Source organism: Ictalurus furcatus, chromosome 22 (genome assembly GCF_023375685.1).
Source record: "Ictalurus furcatus strain D&B chromosome 22, Billie_1.0, whole genome shotgun sequence".
Lineage (NCBI taxonomy): Eukaryota > Metazoa > Chordata > Actinopteri > Siluriformes > Ictaluridae > Ictalurus > Ictalurus furcatus.
This window is the reverse complement of record NC_071276.1, coordinates 3,860,428-3,879,235: the sequence shown is the minus strand read 5'-3', so window position 1 is coordinate 3,879,235 and position 18,808 is coordinate 3,860,428. Positions and strand designations below refer to the sequence as shown.

Sequence of the window (18,808 nt, the reverse complement as noted above, 5' to 3'; positions counted from 1 at the left end):
ATTATATCAGAACCATAAGCATTTGATAAATCCTGGCATTGTAGACAAACTTGTATAATATTGTTATATTATATTATCGTGTTTTTAAGACTCTTCTATAGCATTACTTATCATACACTGTAAAGTTGGGTAAAACATGCAGTGTGAAAGTATATAAGCTATAAAATATACACTATACTCCTTTAACCATGTATAACAGCTTAAACCACTACTTATTACATATACTTCATAAGCCACCATTCATAATAATAATAATAATAATAATAATAATAATGCAGTACATGACAAATTCCCTGTCTGTTGTAGTTCCCAGTGTGATGAGCACTGCTTTCTTGCTGTTTTGGGTTTCAAAGTGCTTTTGTTTACATTGCTACGTGCCTTAGTATCTCTGCCTTTCAGTATATCCCGTTTCCATGTTTGTGTCAGTTACTTGATTCTTGCCTGTGTCTCAGCTTTGATCATGGACTATCCTTGTTTTAATGCTGCCTGCCTGTGCTTTGAACCACACTATGGACCATGATTGAAGATTGTTGAATTTGCTAACAAAGAACATGCTGAGCAAATGTACATTACACGTTTAAACACCATAAAATACCATTTTTCCACCGTTCACAATCATAGCCCATCAGCTAGCACCTCTAACCATTACTCGTAATAATAACCACTCAGTTAGCGCACCCCTTTAGTCCCTATCAGACAACCGCTTTCACCATCACTAATAATTACAACCCATTAGACACCCCCCTTAACTTCCATTCGTAGCCCATTGTAGAGCGCCTTTAATAACTCATAACCCACTGAAACCTTTAATCATCATGGGTAATCTGCTAGGTTCTAGAGAGCTAGGTGAGAAAGGATCAGACCGCACATTTAATCACCCAAGAGCTAACAGTCTCTTCTGTGTTTGTGTGTGTGTGATTCAGGTGGTCCGGCCATACCAGACCATGTCGAATCCTTTGAGTAAGCTGACGGTCCTGAACAGCCTGCACTCGCACTTCATCCTAGCTGATAACGGCACCACGGGCAAGTACGGTGCCGAGGTTAAGCTTCGCCGCCAGCTGGAGAAACACATCTCTCTGCAGAAGATCAACACACGTGAGTCTCCACCCTGCTAGTTTTTAGTGCCGTCAAGACAAATGGCATGCTGGGAAAAAGTGATTATGCACTCCAAGCACTCATGGTGGATTATCTCTCCCGGGACAGGACGTTTGTAATTGTACTGTGTGCTGAGGCTTGAGATTCCTCAATGCACTTTCAGCTATTGGGTTCAAGTCCAGGAAATTATTTCAGCTATTATGATGGATAAAGTTGTAACATGACACCTTATATACATGACTTCAAGTCATAGCACCTGTTATAGCCATTAATCAATGCTGATTAAATGAAACGGTGAGAAATAAATGATCGCAGAATACACAGTATAGACGAACGGAGATGAACTGGCCCGGAGGGAATCAGCCTGTCTATCAGAGGTTTGTTATTTAATTTAGAACGATGTCAGTGAAGAAGTTGCAGTCATTAGCAGGTATCTGTGGCACATGATGGAGCTCAGTATTACAATCCAATAACGCTCACTTTCCACATATGCATCGTTTAGTTCGTTTGAATTTAATCCTGGTGGGCTTTCCCCCTCGGTGCAGGTCGTTTGGGCAGGTGAGAACACAGCAATCACTCTCAATCATGCAATCACAAGCCAACCACGAATCAACCCAGCTACAAGCTAAAGGCCAGAGATGTAGCGCTGAAAGCATCCTGGGTTCTGGATATTTGGACTGAGGAACTAAAACCGAGAAAATAAACCTGGATGTGATACGCAAAATGTTTTAAACTAATCATTTATTTACAACTATCTCCAGGTTCTTACCCATTTCTGTCACTGGATTTCTGACCTATAAATGATTTTTGAGTGGGTTTTCAACCCATACCAATGTTCTTTTGCTTTTTAGTTCCTTTAATTATGCACACCAAGCCAAACAGCAAACTTATCAGGAGTATAAATATCACTCTGATTCCGGTGCAGCAAATTAACGAGTATAGTAAGTGTGAAATCACCTTTGGGTACACAAAGGCAGTGGTGGAGAATTACACATAAAATCTGTTCTTCAGTGTCATGCTTGGAATGGGAATGTGTTATTATAGGTAGAGTTCAGCCAGGTGTTATAGGACTTTTGAAAGTTGTATGTCCAAATTGGGTTGGCATTAGGGGTGATTAGCATAGACAATATAATGCTTTAGGCTGTGTATATTTAGTATGGTTGGGTATTATAAGGCTTTATATAATCAGTATAAAGGGTTGGTATAAAATTTGTATATTCAGTTTGGGTTGGTGTTGGAGTTCTTTGGGCCTTGTATAATCAGCCAGCGTTGGTGTTGTAGTGATTTAGGCCTTGTATAATCAGCCAGGGTTGGTGTTGTAGTGATTTAGACCTTGTATAATCAGTTTGGGTTGGTGTTGTAGTGATTTAGGCCTTGTATAATCAGTTTGGGTTGGTGTTGGAGTTCTTTGGGCCTTGTATAATCAACCAGGGTTGGTGTTATAGTGATTTAGGCCTTGTATAATCAGTTTGGGTTGGTGTTGGAGTTCTTTGGGCCTTGTATAATCAACCAGGGTTGGTGTTATAGTGATTTAGGCCTTGTACAATCAGTTTGGGTTGGTGTTGGAGTTCTTTGGGCCTTGTATAATCAGCCAGGGTTGGTGTTGTAGTGATTTAGGCCTTGTATAATCAGTTTGGGTTGGTGTTGTAGTAATTTAGGCCTTGTATAATCAGTTTGGGTTGGTGTTGTAGTAATTTAGGCCTTGTATAATCAGTTTGGGTTGGTGTTGGAGTGATTTAGGCCTTGTATAATCAGTTTGGGTTGGTGTTGTAGTGATTTAGGCCTTGTATAATCAGTTTGGGTTGGTGTTGTAGTGATTTAGGCCTTGTATAATCAGTTTGGGTTGGTGTTGGAGTTCTTTGGGCCTTGTATAATCAACCAGGGTTGGTGTTATAGTGATTTAGGCCTTGTATAATCAGTTTGGGTTGGTGTTGGAGTTCTTTGGGCCTTGTATAATCAACCAGGGTTGGTGTTATAGTGATTTAGGCCTTGTACAATCAGTTTGGGTTGGTGTTGGAGTTCTTTGGGCCTTGTATAATCAGCCAGGGTTGGTGTTGTAGTGATTTAGGCCTTGTATAATCAGTTTGGGTTGGTGTTGTAGTAATTTAGGCCTTGTATAATCAGTTTGGGTTGGTGTTGGAGTTCTTTGGGCCTTGTATAATCAACCAGGGTTGGTGTTATAGTGATTTAGGCCTTGTACAATCAGTTTGGGTTGGTGTTGGAGTTCTTTGGGCCTTGTATAATCAGCCAGGGTTGGTGTTATAGTGATTTAGGCCTTGTACAATCAGTTTGGGTTGGTGTTGGAGTTCTTTGGGCCTTGTATAATCAGCCAGGGTTGGTGTTGTAGTGATTTAGGCCTTGTATAATCAGTTTGGGTTGGTGTTGTAGTGATTTAGGCCTTGTATAATCAGTTTGGGTTGCTGTTGGAGTTCTTTGGGTCTTGTATAATCAGTATGGGTTGCTGTTGGAGTTCTTTGGGTCTTGTATAATCAGTTTGGGGTGCTGTTAGGGAGAATTTAAGCCTTGGAATATTAGGTCAGGTGGGTGTTGAGAGTCTTTATCCTTGTATGTTTAGTTTGGGTAGGTATTGAGGGGATTTTAGATGTTCAGTAGGAGCAGTCGATGATCAGCAGGCTTCAGTCATGGACATTCAGAATGGGTGGCCATTGTGAAGCTTTATGCAAAGTGTGTTTCATTTTGGTGGGTGTTGTGGGACCTTTCTATTTAGTCATTGTAGTTAATGGGGTGTTTAGGATTCTATTTTCAGTTTGGTATGGTGTTGATGGACTTGTGTTGTATGTTTGTTTTGGCTTAAGGTCTTATATGTTCGGTTTGGATGGATGCTATTGGGCTTTAGTATGTATGTTCATTAGAAGTGGCTGTTGTGGGGCTTAAGCGATTATCTATTAAATTCAGGCTAGTGTTGGTGGCATTATGTTTTGTTCAGTTGGATGTTGTAGGGTTTGAGGCATTGGATTTTCTCTTTAGGTCAGGGTTTTCAATCCATTAGTATTCAATTCAAGTACTGCATGGAAATCATTTTTGTCCCCCTAATCCATCTCCACTGACCGCAACTAACAGCCAAGCCACAGCTCATACAGTTAATTAGGAATGGGACTGATGTCTGGGATCCGCTGGAGGAAACAGGAAGTGGTTATTAGGAATTGAGTGTTTGACCCGCACTCCCCTCCCCAGAGTCATGTGACTTGTGGACTTCCCTTTGTCATCCTATGCCTGGGATTATAGAGGGGGCTGGGAAGGCAAAGGGATGTCCAATTGTCATCAACAGCATCTACATCCATGCAGCAATTATGATAAATGATTAACGGTTAAAAAAAAATTAACAATAAAAGTTTTAGGTGAAAGCAGAACACGATCCTATCTGCTACTGGATATGAAAAATTATATGAGTGATGAGTGTGAACCACAGTCTGTTTCAAATATTAATCTCAGTGCTTAGTCAGATTTAAATAACATTCAAATAACAACAGAGATCAACAGAGATCTGCATCGCCCCATGCTGGTGCTGTTTATTCCGAATGAATGATATTAAAACAACTGCAGTATGAAAATGTACTCAGAAAGTGTTCCTCTTCTACCGTGCCTTCCAGAATTATTGGCATCCCTCATGAAAATGAACAACAATAATAACGCACAAGAAATGATATTTTGAAGAAGGGCACGGTTTTCTTAGTGGTGTTTTATAGCTGTTTTCGAAACCTGACGACCACAAGAATCACCTAAACTGCGGAACTTTTTATCTCCGTCATCTTCCTCATCCTCATTGTGGACTCATGATTCCAATAGCCGGCAAAATCTTAAGTGTTAAAGACATGTAAAACTTTTACATTTATTAACGCCCTAATTGTAATCAAAAGCAACAACAGCGTTCTTGAGGACTGCGAGCAAATGAAAAATAGCATGTTCATTTGTTTGACATATTCTTTAGAGGTGTCAAAAAAAAAATTGCCGCATACATTTTTAAGACAAAGAAAAATCATATTAATTGAGTGGAAAATTGTAATTATTGTGTGTAATTTATACAAACCGGTTTTGCTCGATTTTATGAAGGGTGTTAATAATTCTGGAGGACAATGTATTTCCTCATTTTACTGAGTGACTATCATCCCCGGGGCATCAACGGTTTAATTTGAGCAGCTGATTACAATTTTAATGATATGGCATCACCACTCGTTTTCTTTGCACTTCTTTGGTTCAACATTCTGCTGGGCATAAGACACTGGTTTTAATTACACAACATAATGACTGGATTAATGTTAGCTTGCTAGTAAATTTGACTTCTGGTTGTCATTACACAAAACGGTCGATCAGTTAGAAGCTGGCTTGTTGTGAACTAAGTTAGCTAAGGTAACTATTTATCTAACTAACATTATCATGGTGCTGCATGTAGGGTAATGGATGTGCCAATATTTAAAAAAAAATTTTTTTTTTACCCAGAGGTTAAATTAGGGTTTAGGATGTAGGGGAGCGCTATTTATTTCTTGTGGAAACTGTTGTCATTCATTTATACAAAGGAAATTTGTATATAAGTAAGTTTTCACTTTTCCTTGTATCTTTGGTAAGGATATGCAATATAGTAATGCATATAACTGAGCAAAACATAAGTTTAAACAAGTATATATTTTTTTAAAACAGCACAGGAAGTGACCTGTCCCTAGGTGATAAACATCATTTAAAACACTTGTGAAGAACCATACGCTACGTGGCTCTATTATGTTACTTTTTATGTGATTTAATGACAGGATGTCCAAATTAAAATTATGTCCATGTTGTTCGGTTGTTGGATTTTCCCTCAAGCCAGGAGTAAAACTTGCTTTCAGAAATGAAAGTGTATCGATTTCCAAAAGCTAAAGCACAGCAAAACAGCTAGATCACTGAAGTGAACAGAGAACTCCAGGATCTATAACACACATATGATCTGAACTTTATCTGAAATATTGCACACTTAAAAGTTTCACAGTTGCCTAACGAGAGTCATCAACATACCGTATCGGGGTCTAACGGACATTTAAAACCAGAGATCGATATGATTTGTATGTCGTGAATGTGGTGAAACAGGTGAATACTCAGCTGAGTAATGCCCTAACTCACCAGCAAGCCACATTATAAGAGCAGCTATTTCTTACACAGCATCCAAACTCCAATAAGCTTTCACCGTCTCTCTGGTGTAAGCACACACCACTCTGTATCAGTAAGGTAATGATACACATAGTGTTAAGTCATTTCACGTAACGGTTTTAAGCTTTTATTTATTTTTTTTAAAGAGTCCTCACATTCTTATAACTCATTTATTGTTCATTTTTGACTATATCTTATTTGTTCTCTTTTCAAGAGACTCAAGAAGGATGAACTAATCATCTTGTTTTGACAGCTTTGCAGTTAGAATAGAGTCTTTGGATATGGTATACGAATGGACATGCATGGTGTCTCTGTTTTCCTCATTGAAACAGTCTACAAAAACATTTAAATAAACATTAAATAAAATCCCTGTGTATGTGTGTGTGTGTGTGTGTGTGTGTGTGTGTGTGTGTAACTGAACATAAAAGTATAAAACTATTTTATTATAAGTGCTTTGCAAAAGTCAAATGCCATAAGATCCAGTTTGTGATTGGCTGATTAAGCTGAACTAAAGCTCCGCCCTTGTTGGCCCGGAGAACGTGCTTCTCCATTCGGCTCATTTCAGCACCACGGACAGCTCAAGAGTGCATTATATTTCCTAAAGTTGGTTCTAAAAAAATTGGGACCACTGGAGAGACCTGCTTTTATTTTAGTAGTTAATAAATGTGCTAAGTGTTGTCACATTCTTGACCAGCATATATGCCAAAATGTTTCACTGAACGAACCGATTCTATGACTGTCGTGCCATCAGGGTACCAGTTTTTCTAGCCTAAAACCTGCTTTAGGGCTCTGTGTGATGGTGGCATCTGTTGCTCCCTTGGCTTGAGAGGACTATTTCTGGATATCATTTCCTGCCACTTCCTTTGAACGTTTCCTCAGCGGGTTGTGGTATATTGGCGTAATTCCCACTGTACCATATGGGAATAGCCTTCTGGGTACTCTCTCTCTCATCGCTCTCTCTCTCTCTCTCTCTCTCTCTCTCCCTCTCTCTCTCACATGGTTCTAATTTATCAACGCAAATTTTCAATGCATCCCTCTCGGTCTCTCTCTTTCTCCACCCCTGATACTCCATTAAAATGTAGACAAATGAAGAACTCGATATGTTGACTGGAATGATTCATTCATACGTCTGTAGCGCCTGGCCGCAATACACTCTGGGTATGATGCCAGATCAGCACAAGGCACCGTGCACACATATTCACACCTAGGAGCAATTTAGAGGAGCCAAGTCACCTGACGACAGGTTTTTTGAGCGGTAGGAGGAAAGTGGAGAACCCAGAGGAATCCTTGAGGTAACACTGGACAGCAGAATTCCCTGGGAGGAGTCTCTCACTCAAAGAACATCCTCAACCATCCTACTTACTGTATTAGCTGGTTTACATTATAGTGGTTCTAAAAAGTCGACACACCCCTGTTAAAATGGCAGGTTTTTGTGATGTAAAAAAAATATAAAATAAACCTTCTATCTTCATTGTGAAATTGTAACCTATTGCTGTAGGCCTCTAACCCTGACCCTCCTGATCTTCTCATCAATTTTAGAGGAACGTCCTGGTCTTAGTAGTGTCACTGTTGTGACATATTTACTAAGCTTGTTGATTATTGTCTTTACAGTGCTCTGTGGTATATCCAATGCCTTGGATATGTTTTTGGAACCCTCTCCTGATTATTTTCCAACGATGAGATCCCGTACTTGCTTTGAAAGCTCTTGATGTCAGATGTAAATGTCAGGAAAATCCTATAGGAACAGCTGTACTTTATTTGGGGTAATCAGTCATTTTAACTGATGGCAGGTGTTTACTAATTAGTATTTAACATGAGTTTGAATGTGATCGGTTGATTCTCAACACTGCCAGATTCCCAATTATAAAAGGGTGTGCACACTTATGCAAGCTTACCCAGCTTAGAAGTTTTTTTTTTTTTTTCCATCTAAAATAATTCTTATTGTTGTTCACTTTAATTTATAGGTTAAAATTTCACAATAAAGGTTTTTTTTTAAAAAAAAAAAAGATTCTAACATAATTCATCTTGGTTTCATTTTTTTACATCACAAAAACCTCCCATTTTAACAGGGGTGTGTAGACTTTTTTTAATATATATATATATATATATCCACTGTACTTTTTCAATGCTTCTTATTCATAACTCCATCTATCACAGGTAGCTAAACAAACAACAGCATTACCTCAGAAGCTTGTTGGGAAAACGTGTCTTCGTTGTTAAGGTATGCTTCATGGTAGCACAGTATCTCCGTCCAGAATATTTTTGAATCGCAAATGTGAGCAAAAGCGTCGCACTGTACAGCCCTGTGATTACTGTAGATATTAAAACCGATTTGTCAGTAGCAGAAGAATCTGAATCAGATTTTGAGTTATTGGACTGTATTTAAGATCCACCGAGACGATTGCTGGTAAGTACAAAATGAACCTTGCGCTTATTGTCCTGCAGTTAGACTCCTGCGTTTATTGTGGTCATAATTTCCCTACATTATGCTAGCACTCAATATTTCTCATACTCCTCATTTGTCTGTCGGGATAATCCTGATCGCTAATTGAATGAACATGAGCTCTTCAAGCACCAGATCAGTTTTTTTTTTTTTTATTAATCCCTGAATGTCTTTTTCTCATTTTCTTTCTCGCCTACCAACAGAACCCTTAAATCTTAGCCCATAACTGTTGTAAAAAAAAAAAAAAAAACAACAACCACATCACAATAATCTTCCATATTAATCAATCTATATAAAAATGTATGATGATTGCTTTTAGGAGGATTTTCTCCAGTTTCTCCAAGCGTCAAGCATCTATTTTGAGCAGCACATATTTATGTTTTACAGTTAATACCAGCACGGTCAGAGTCTTTTCCATTAATATGCTTAATGGTTTATCCTCTAGCTTCACCTTCCTTTAATAAAACACTCATTTAGAGTCTCTTTAGGATCTGAGACTCAATAACGTGGCTACAATAGTGATTAAACTGTAATAAAACTCTAGCTGTGCAAAAACTTTTCACTGGCAGAGTAACTTTGTGCCACTGTAGACTATTCGAAAGCCTAAATCCTGCTAGGTAATAAAACAATCAGACATCTTACAAAATTAGCACTAGGTATAAATGAGCTAGGCATGACAGACTACATGGCTGTTACTTCTAGCTACAGTACCAGTTAGAGGTTTGGATACGCACGATGCAATGTATATATTTATTCTCTTAAAGACGTTTTGGTTTGAAGGTCAAAATTAAGGTGCATGGTTAAAATTAGTTTCTAAGACTAATGTAAATAGAGAATTTAACCCTCATGTACACATTGAAAACTGAAACGCTTCCCCAGACAAGTAGTGTACATAGTACAATAGTGTACATTTAGAACTTAGGAGAAGCAGTGAGGAGCTTCTGAAGAAGTCTGGTTAGAGTAGATGCTTAAGTAGATTATCAAGCATTTGGTGGGTTTTCTTACAGTGGTTGCTATCCTAGACTAGAAATGAACATGAGAATTTGAGACAGTGCACAAGCTCTAGTAAAGTTCGCTTTAAAGGAGTTCGGCGACTTTTCTTGTCCTTCAGTTATGTGAAGGTTGACGCTTCAAGGTTGCCAATTTATTACTGTAAGTGGCCAATCGAACCTCCACTCCAGGTAGGTCGATAACAAGCTCAAAGCAAGGTTTCACAAATAAATTGTTTTCCCAAAGTTACAGCATGATGAATTACAATGCTTTTCTACAAAGGGATTATACACAATCCCTGTACGCAAACCTGAAATGAACCGCTAATGCGACTTTCTGTTTACGCCTTTGCTTGTCACACTGTGCTTTATGATCCTTGGCATCTTACAGTCTATTTGGCTTTGCCTTTCTGCAGTAAATGGATTATTAGCTCTAGCGGCGCACCAAGACAATTTCTTATAAGACTTCTGCTCACAGTTGAAGAGGGTAATTTGGTGTCTGATCACTTTTGTTGCTAGGCAAACGTTTCACTGGATTTCTTCATTGTGTTCGCCTGTGCTGCTTTAAAAAAAATAAATAAATAAATCGCCATTAATTTTTCACTCTTCTCACATACTTCTCTTTTGAACTTTAATTTGGATAGTAGATCATGTCTAGAAAGTTCAAACTACAAAACTACAATGGAGTCTGTTAATGTGCCAGTGTGTTAGCAAACCTTAACTCTTTCCTTCAAGCACATTGTGTATGGTATTATAATTTATACCACAGCACTGTTGAATTCTCAAATCTAATTGGTCAGAAAGTACTGCAGCTCTGACAGTATTTCTGGCTGCAAGTTAAATCAGAATGTGGGCATTTCATTGCATTATCGTTTCCATAGTAACAACTCATTCACATGGACTTGTATGGCTAACACTCCAGAAATTCTAAAACTAATAAGTTTTCAGGAGAAGCACCTCATACCAACTGTGATGCACGGTGGGGGAAATGTTATGGCTTGGGGTTGCTTCACTGCCTCAGGGACTTGCATTCATTGATTCAACTATAAATTCTTCATCGTATCAAAGAGTGCTTGAAGGTAACGTGAGGCCATCTGTACAAAAGCTGAAGCTGAACTGAAAGTGGACCTTTCAACAGGATAATGATCCTAAGCACACGAGCAAATCCACCAAGGAACGGCTCAAAAAGAAGAAATGGAGGGTTATGGAATGGCCTAGTCAAAGTCTGGATTTGAATCCCGTTGAAATGTTGTAGTGGGATTTGAAACGGGCAAAACATGCAAGAAACCCCTCAAACATCATGCAACTGAAAGAATATTACACGGAAGAGTGGTCAAAAATTCCAGCAAGCCGGGTGGACAATTCTGCAAAGCACCTACAAGAAGTTATTTCTGCTAAAGGGGGCAATACTAACTTCTGAGGCCAAGGGTGTACTTACTTTTTACACATCTATTGATAGTTCCGTTGACTAAATGATTGAAAAAGCTCATTTTCCATGTAGTTTTGTTCGAGTGCATCAACTTTATTCATAGGCGCTGTTTCAAAGGAGGATCAAATGTTTGCTCGTCCAAATACGACAAAAAAAGCCCACAGTTTCCATGGGGTGTACTTATTTTTTCACACGACTGTATTTTTAGTCACTTCAGCCATTGACATGAATTATACCATGTAATGGATTACAAACGATTAAATATTTCAGGATAAATCTTAGAGTCTTAGACCATGTGGTAAGGTAAATAAAAGATCAAGTTTAACCCCCATCTCTCTCTCTCTCTCTCTCTCTCTCTCTCTCTCTCTCTCTCTCCCTCTCTCTCTTTGAACCGAAGTGTAAAATTAGAAGCTCCTGGACCTCATTTTCTCACTGTCTCATTTTCTCCAGCTCTCCTACAGTAGTGTCACAGCATCTTTAACACCTTGCAAAAAAAAAACAAAAAAACGGTGTTGTACCTTGTTAAATACCTCTGGCTATCACTTTCCCAAATATCACATTGCTATTCGATTTAATTGCTCAAGAAATCTATCGCTCTTTAGCTTATGCTATTTCGGTGTATTCAAAGCAGGACAGACCTACTTGGTGCTTTAATCCAGATACCAAAGCAACAGAATATATCACACATTTAATCACACCCTGTCTAAACCAATTCTCCTTGATAGTACTGTATGTAGCCATGTTGGAATGTAACCATGGAAACGCTGCTAAATGAATATAAGGTAATGTTGTAATTAAACGGATCGGTTTTAAGAAAGAAACACTGCATAGGAAATGTGTTGAACTTTAAAGTGATGGAAAGAAACCCGTATAGCTCCCTCTGAAAAATAATCCATATAGACAGTAAATACGTAATACGCACGGATATGGGAATAAACGTTAGCTTCCGATCTTCCACTGTCCTGTTCGGATGAGCCGGTTCCCACTGTAGGCTTAGATTTGGCTGACAGGAGTAGAACCCGATGCAGTCTTCATCTGTGGTAGCCCATACACCTCAAGATTCGTCATGGTATGCATTCTGAGCTGCTTTTCTGTTCACCCCGGTTGTAAAGAGTGGTTATTTGAGTTACCATAGCCTTCCTGGTCATTCTCCTCTCATCACCACGTACCTGCTCACTGGAGGTTGATCAGCGATTTCTGAAAAACTCAAACAAGCCACCATGCTATGATCAAAGTCACTGAGATCACATCTTCCCCATTCTAGTGTTTGACGTGAACATTGACTGAGGGTTTTGACCTGTATTTGCATGTTTTTATGCATTCTACTGGACGCCACATGATTGCTGATTGAATGACCAGGTGTCCAGGTGTTCCTGCTAAAGGAGTGGATGTCCTCAGGGAGGCACTCTGCTTTCAGTCCTCATAAGTGCATGAATGTGTGTTTAAACAGAGGGTATTTCTCTCGCAGTGGATTCGACAGGGCAGCCTTTCGGGTTTAAATGAAATCCACTTACACTACATGTGACTAAACAAGGCGGTCCTCCTAGGAGCTAAAAAGAGAAGAAGAGAGGGGCGAATATTTTTCACTCTTTTTTTTTTGGTGCCAGTTGAGTGGTGTAATGACAGGGCTTAGAAGAGAGCGAAGGCTATAAATAGAGCCGCTTTATGTAACTGATCCCATTTTAGACGCAATGACAGCACATGTGGGAGCCTTAGTGTTCCCTCTCTCTCTCTCTCTCTCTCTTTCTTTTCGCATTTCTACCTGTCCGTCCAAGTCATCGTCCTCCCCATCGCACCTTTTCCTACTGCTCCTATAGGCCGCCCGCTGTCTTTTTCCCTTTCTCTAAATCGTTCTCTTTCATTCCTGCACTCCCATTTTCCTGAATTATTCATGCACTTGGAGTGGGATCCCACTGCGGCATGCTGTTCGAACCACAGACACAGTATTACAGCGTGACAGTCGATGTATTAGAGTGAGAGAGAGAGAGAGAGAAAGAGATAAAGAGTGAGAGAGAAAGCTGCCAAAGGTCTGAAGGGTTCATTCTTTTTCTTTGGACCCAGCTGCTACATGCGCCACCTGTTAATCAACTCACAATCATGGCTAATTGTTCACAAAGCGATAGAGAGGAAGTGTTCATGCTGTCCTCACACAGCAGATGAGAAGCTGCTTGCTATAGGCTCTGTGTGTGTGTGTGTGTGTGTGTGTGTGTGTGTGTGTGTGTGTGTGTGTGTGTGTGTATGCATGTATACATGGTGAATGACCCTGACAGCAGGATCCCCAATGAAACCGTGTGAAAGGCCAGTCACCTGCAGAAAACTGGCCAACTGTCAATCTGTTTTTGCCAGGGCTTGTTCTCTCTTTCTCTCTCTCTCTCTCTCTCTCTCTCTCTCTCTCTCTCTCTCTATCGCAAGGTTGCTTGTCATATGTAGCTTGACACTGTAGTCAAAGCCAAGAACAAAAGTGCCATCAGAAGGCAGAGAATAATTAACACAGTTATTCATCATTAACTAAGCATGAGGAAATAATAATAATATTTTTTAAAATAATAATAATAATTATATATAATATATATATATATATTTTTTTTTTATTATTTTTTTTTTTTTAAAAAGGAACCAATGATTCACAAAATAATTGCTTCAATCTTCAATATTTTAAGATTTATCTTTAACCTGGATTATATCGCTTTACACCAAAGGATTGCTGAATTGTCTAATCTGATCTGGTCAACAGCAGCTCGGACAGTACGTCTGGCTCCAAGACAAATCACAGGTTTGCATTAATACGCTTGTTTCTATAGCAACCCCTCCTTCATGTGGAATGTTACCTATTAATACTCTAATGCTAATTAGAAACAGGTCAGTGCGGGTAAACTTTCTGTAAGTAGACATTTATTTGACATTGATGGATGGAGTCTCCAGTGTCAGCACTTCCACTTTGTGGATGACAGGCTGTGTTTTTATTCTACTTCTTCTTCTTATTATTATTATTAATATTATTATTAACCTTAATAGATAGAAATAAAGAGAGGTGGGTGAGGATGAATCAGACACTGCAGCTCATTCAGTTAGAGGAAACAATGGTTTGTTTTCGTTTTTAACAGTAGTTCCGCTTTGCGTCACATCACCCTGCCGTCGATTCTCTTCCTATAACAGCATGCCCCCGCCCCCCGCCCCCCGCCCCCGTGTTTAATTCTTTACTTATTATCTGTGAATCACTCTGCGCCGATGTTTATTTAAAAACAAGAAGCATTTTAAGTCTGACAGATCCATTCACAAAGGGTCGAATTGCTATTTCGTTAAGCTTGAATGTTTAAAGCTGAAATCTGGCTCGACAGATCGTTGATTAGCTTTTAATAAACTCGCTCGTAGACAAATATTTGTGAATACGAGACGTCCCTTTTGCACCAAAACGTATAATATGAATATTCTTTAAAAAAAAAAAAAAAAAAAAAAAAAAAAAACATGCACTGAACTGTACCACTATAGCATTATTTCCTTCCCATTTCAATTCTTTATAGCTTCATCAACATGAATGTGTCTGTTGTTCTAATAAATAAATAAATAAATAAATAAATAAATCCCTTAAATGAATGGTGAATTTCTTTTAAACTCAAATCTCAAAATCTCGAAGGTCTTTCTGATTATCAGTCAAATTCCTACTAAATATGGACTCATCACGATTAATATGCCTTTCTCTCTGAATTCAATATGGCTTCATTGGATTTTGTGTGACTTCGCCAGCTACATCATCGACGGAACAAAATAGAAACCAAGAATAGGTCAGCAATAAAACACTCGGGGGTGTGCTGTTATATTAAATATTAAATGACAACCTGTTAGAACGGGCACATTAATATGAACCTGTGAATTGCTGGCTGGAACTACTGACAGAGATGCATTGATAGAATATTAATCAACACCTTCCGACCAATCAGGATGAAGCATTCAACAGCACTGTGGTATAATATATCGTGTTACAGTATTTGTACATGTCATGATGGTGCGATGTACTTGTGAGAAAAAAACGTAAAAACGTGTGTGTGTGTGTGTGTGTGTGTAGGGATCGGGCAAGGGGTGCCTGTGGTGGCACTGATCGTCGAGGGCGGCCCTAATGTTATCTCCATCGTGCTGGAGTACCTGAGGGACACGCCGCCTGTACCTGTGGTGGTGTGTGACGGCAGCGGCCGAGCGTCCGACATCCTGGCTTTCGGCCACAAGTACTCCGAGGAGGGAGGGTGAGTAAACGATGGAACATTCTAGTGGAATGTAAACCCCTTCTGATTATTTTATTATTGTAAATAGGCTAATAATTATACATTGTATCAATTCATTTACACAGTGGAGGATACTTTACTAGTCTACTATATTCCAAAAGCAATATTCTTTAACTACAGTGTTTATCAAATTAACAAGACTATTCATAAAATTATACCTTAGATGATTACACAATTAATTGCGTATTATAATTATATCATACTACATTAATCAAAACATATTTTATTATATTATATGCAGTGAAACTTTACAAGTAATAAACTTGACTAAAATTCATTTTACTGAGTGTATTTTACCAGACCCATTTTTTTTTTTCATTGATCAATTTGAATAAAAATATGCTGTACTAGAATGTCCCAAACTAGATTAATAAAAACATACAGTTCCCTCCACTAATATTGGCACCCTTGGCTCGCTTTGCCAAGCTTGGAAAAGGGAGCTAGCACAAAGTAACTAAAGTAACTAAAACCCTTTTGACTAAAAGGGTGCCAATAATTGTTGCACACCTATATTTAACAAAGTGTTTATAAACCTGTGTTGTGTTTGCAATTGTTTCATATCCATGAGTGCATGAATTTTTTTAACAAAAGATCAACAGGTTAAAACAACAAAGACAATTTTTCACAGCTTTCTTTGCTCATATTTACCAAGGGTGCCAATATTACTGGAGGGCGCTGTATGCATGTATATTTCTCATAAACTCACACCATTTCCCAGATATATTCAAAATGTATTTCACTAGAATATAATATACTGCATAAAGAAAGAAAGAAAGAAAGAAGGAAAAAAAAACACACAAACAAAAGATCCCATTGTTAATGTGCGGCTGCACTTTTAATTGTATTTTAATTCCTTCCTCGATTCATCCAACATAACAAACGGTGGTAATGATGCGATTAGATTCCATGTGTTATTTTAGTCTTTATTGTCTATGTTGTGTTAAATCACAAGCTCCCCTTTCATATGTTACCAGTCTCTGCTCCCCAAACACAGTGACAAATGACTGAAGGCCATTTGATGCTATGGATTTGATGCTGACCAGATATAATGAGCATTGTGGATGGGCCCGGATTCAGCATTTGGCGGTCTATCTGTGATCGTAAAACATGAACGTTGGGATAGAGAGAATGAGGACTAGCAAACACAGTAGATGCAAGAGAGAGGAGAAAAAGGTGCATCCTGCAAACATTCTCTTCAAAGATGTTGGTTAGGGATCCTCATATGAGGCTGTTCAGCTCCTCTGTATGAGGTTCCTTGGGACATCAGGTGAACAATAAATGACAAAAGTGTGAAGTTTTTAAAGTAAGAGCGCACAGAAGCAACCGGGTGTACGGCAAACTCTGGCTAGATGAGAAAAATGTCTACAAAAATGTCCGTGCGACTGAAAATAACAGCATTCCTTGACGATTAGCCGATTTTGCTGCTTGACAAAAAGGCATTTCGACACAATGAAGACAACAGGATCTGCTTTACATACAGCTGCACTGAAGAGCTTTTCTGACGTGAAACTGCAACCTTACTCGATCCAAGCGAACTAATGCAGCGTCCTAAGACACTTTATTTAAAATAAACTGGCTAGCATTATAAAGAATGAGCCTAGTATCCTAACTGCATGAACTTATGCACTTTTAATGGCCACTATTTAAACAGGGGAAATGTTAGAGCTAACTAACATCTTCCCAGACCTCCCTGATTAATTAATGGTAAGTACGTTGTTCATTCCAGTATCCGCAAGTAGCTAAAAAAAAAAAAACTCCACTGACTTGTTTACCAATCCACGAGAATGAGAGAATGCAGAAAAGCAGAGGGTAAAGCAGCTTGTATTACAGCTTGTGAACATTCTCCAGCATGATCCAGGTCTCTGCCAGAGACAAGACTTGATATGCTTGGAAGCCAAGGCTGAGATAAAGCTGGCTTTCTGGACAGCAGATTAGCAGCCTGAATGGGACTGAGATGGATGTGGTGGGGAGATGAGATTAACGGTATAGCGGTTTCTGTGATGGACGTGACTCAGTGGTCTGAGAGAGTTGCTCATGGGGACTGCGGACAGGCAATGCTGGAAGCAGTGTCGAAAAGTCATTTACTTTTAACAAGAGTTAATGATTCCCAGCAAATGAGAAGTGACTAGACGTGGTGGCTACCAATGGGCGGTTACAAAAGGATACAAACACAAATAATAGTAAAGCTAATTCATCATTAAAAATGGTTACAAATAGAATATAAAAAGAGTATTTGAAAATAATTTTTAAAAAATCTGGACATCATAATAATTTTTTTAAAAAAAGTTCTATTTAAATGCATCCACTCAATTACTGGCACATTTTGAGAAAAACTCAAATATTTTGGCGAAACAGAAAAAGAAGGGAATGCAACTATCATTTTATTCCCATCGTACCTACTGAGACAGACGCACATTTTTAGACAAACTTATACACTGGAAATTAGGTGATTATCTTTGAAGCATACAAGCTTAACACAGCATCTTCATCTTGGTACAATTACCTAGCCAATATATGCAAAGTGAACAATAAAGAAAAATATATCTACTTAAAATTTAATCTAACTAATCTAACAATTACCTTTGGTGGTTTTTAGTGACGCTGAAACGTATTAGCAGTAACTCTCGAGGGGTGCCAGTGGTAATGTGTTTGCCTTGTAGCTTTGTAGCAGATATCAGGTTCCTAATCCCGCTGGTGCCTTTGTATACATTTAGTATTGGATATTAAGTTAATGAACTTATTTTACCATTTAGCTGCGTACTTAGTACATAACCTAGTTGTGTTAGTCTCAAATCGTTATGTAGAAAACGTAGAAGTTTTTTAAGTAGATGGGATGAATTGTTTTTAGTGAAACACGCACCATGTTTTTTTTTTGTTTGTTTGTTTGTTTGTTTTTTTAAAATCTAATCTATTCACAACCAGCTTTATGCCGTTCTATTTCTGTACATCAGAAACTTCAAGTCTGTCAAATAGATGGCATCGATGTCAAACAAAAATCATGTTTTGGCTCATTTCTGATGCTAGTGGAGCATGATGCAATGCAGTTCACACACAAGCTATCCGTACTTTCGACTTTCCAACAAGAATACATTCGTCACTACAGCTCAGGACAGTACCACTCCCCACCAGCAGAGGGCAATGCGTCCCAAATTCTAACAAGTTGCTCATTTCCTATGCACGGCCTATTTTGCTCTCTATATAAGCATGTCTTTAAGTTTTTCATTGCAAAGTCTTGCCGTTGACTTGAGTTGTGTAGGTTCCGAGCTGTGTTTCTGTGTTTGAGTATTCTTTGGATTGCCTTTTTAATTTGACAACTGACTCTAGTTCTGTGTTTGACCATTTACCTACTGCCTAACAACTTTGATTTTGGGTTATAATTCAATGAACCGCGTTTGTTACATCCAATTTATGGTCACAGTGGACAAGAAGTCTCATT

The 18,808-nt window shown here is 38.6% G+C and overlaps 1 protein-coding gene across 1 annotated transcript in view; it reads left to right on the top strand.

Moving 5' to 3' along the window:
• trpm3 (transient receptor potential cation channel, subfamily M, member 3) overlaps nt 1-18,808 on the top strand; it is a 149,068-nt gene that overhangs the window by 75,664 nt on the left and 54,596 nt on the right. Inside the window, exons 6-7 of the mRNA XM_053610758.1 lie at nt 924-1,095; nt 15,159-15,333. Of these exons, the coding sequence (XP_053466733.1) occupies nt 924-1,095; nt 15,159-15,333 (347 nt within the window). The remainder of the gene's footprint in view (nt 1-923; nt 1,096-15,158; nt 15,334-18,808) is intronic.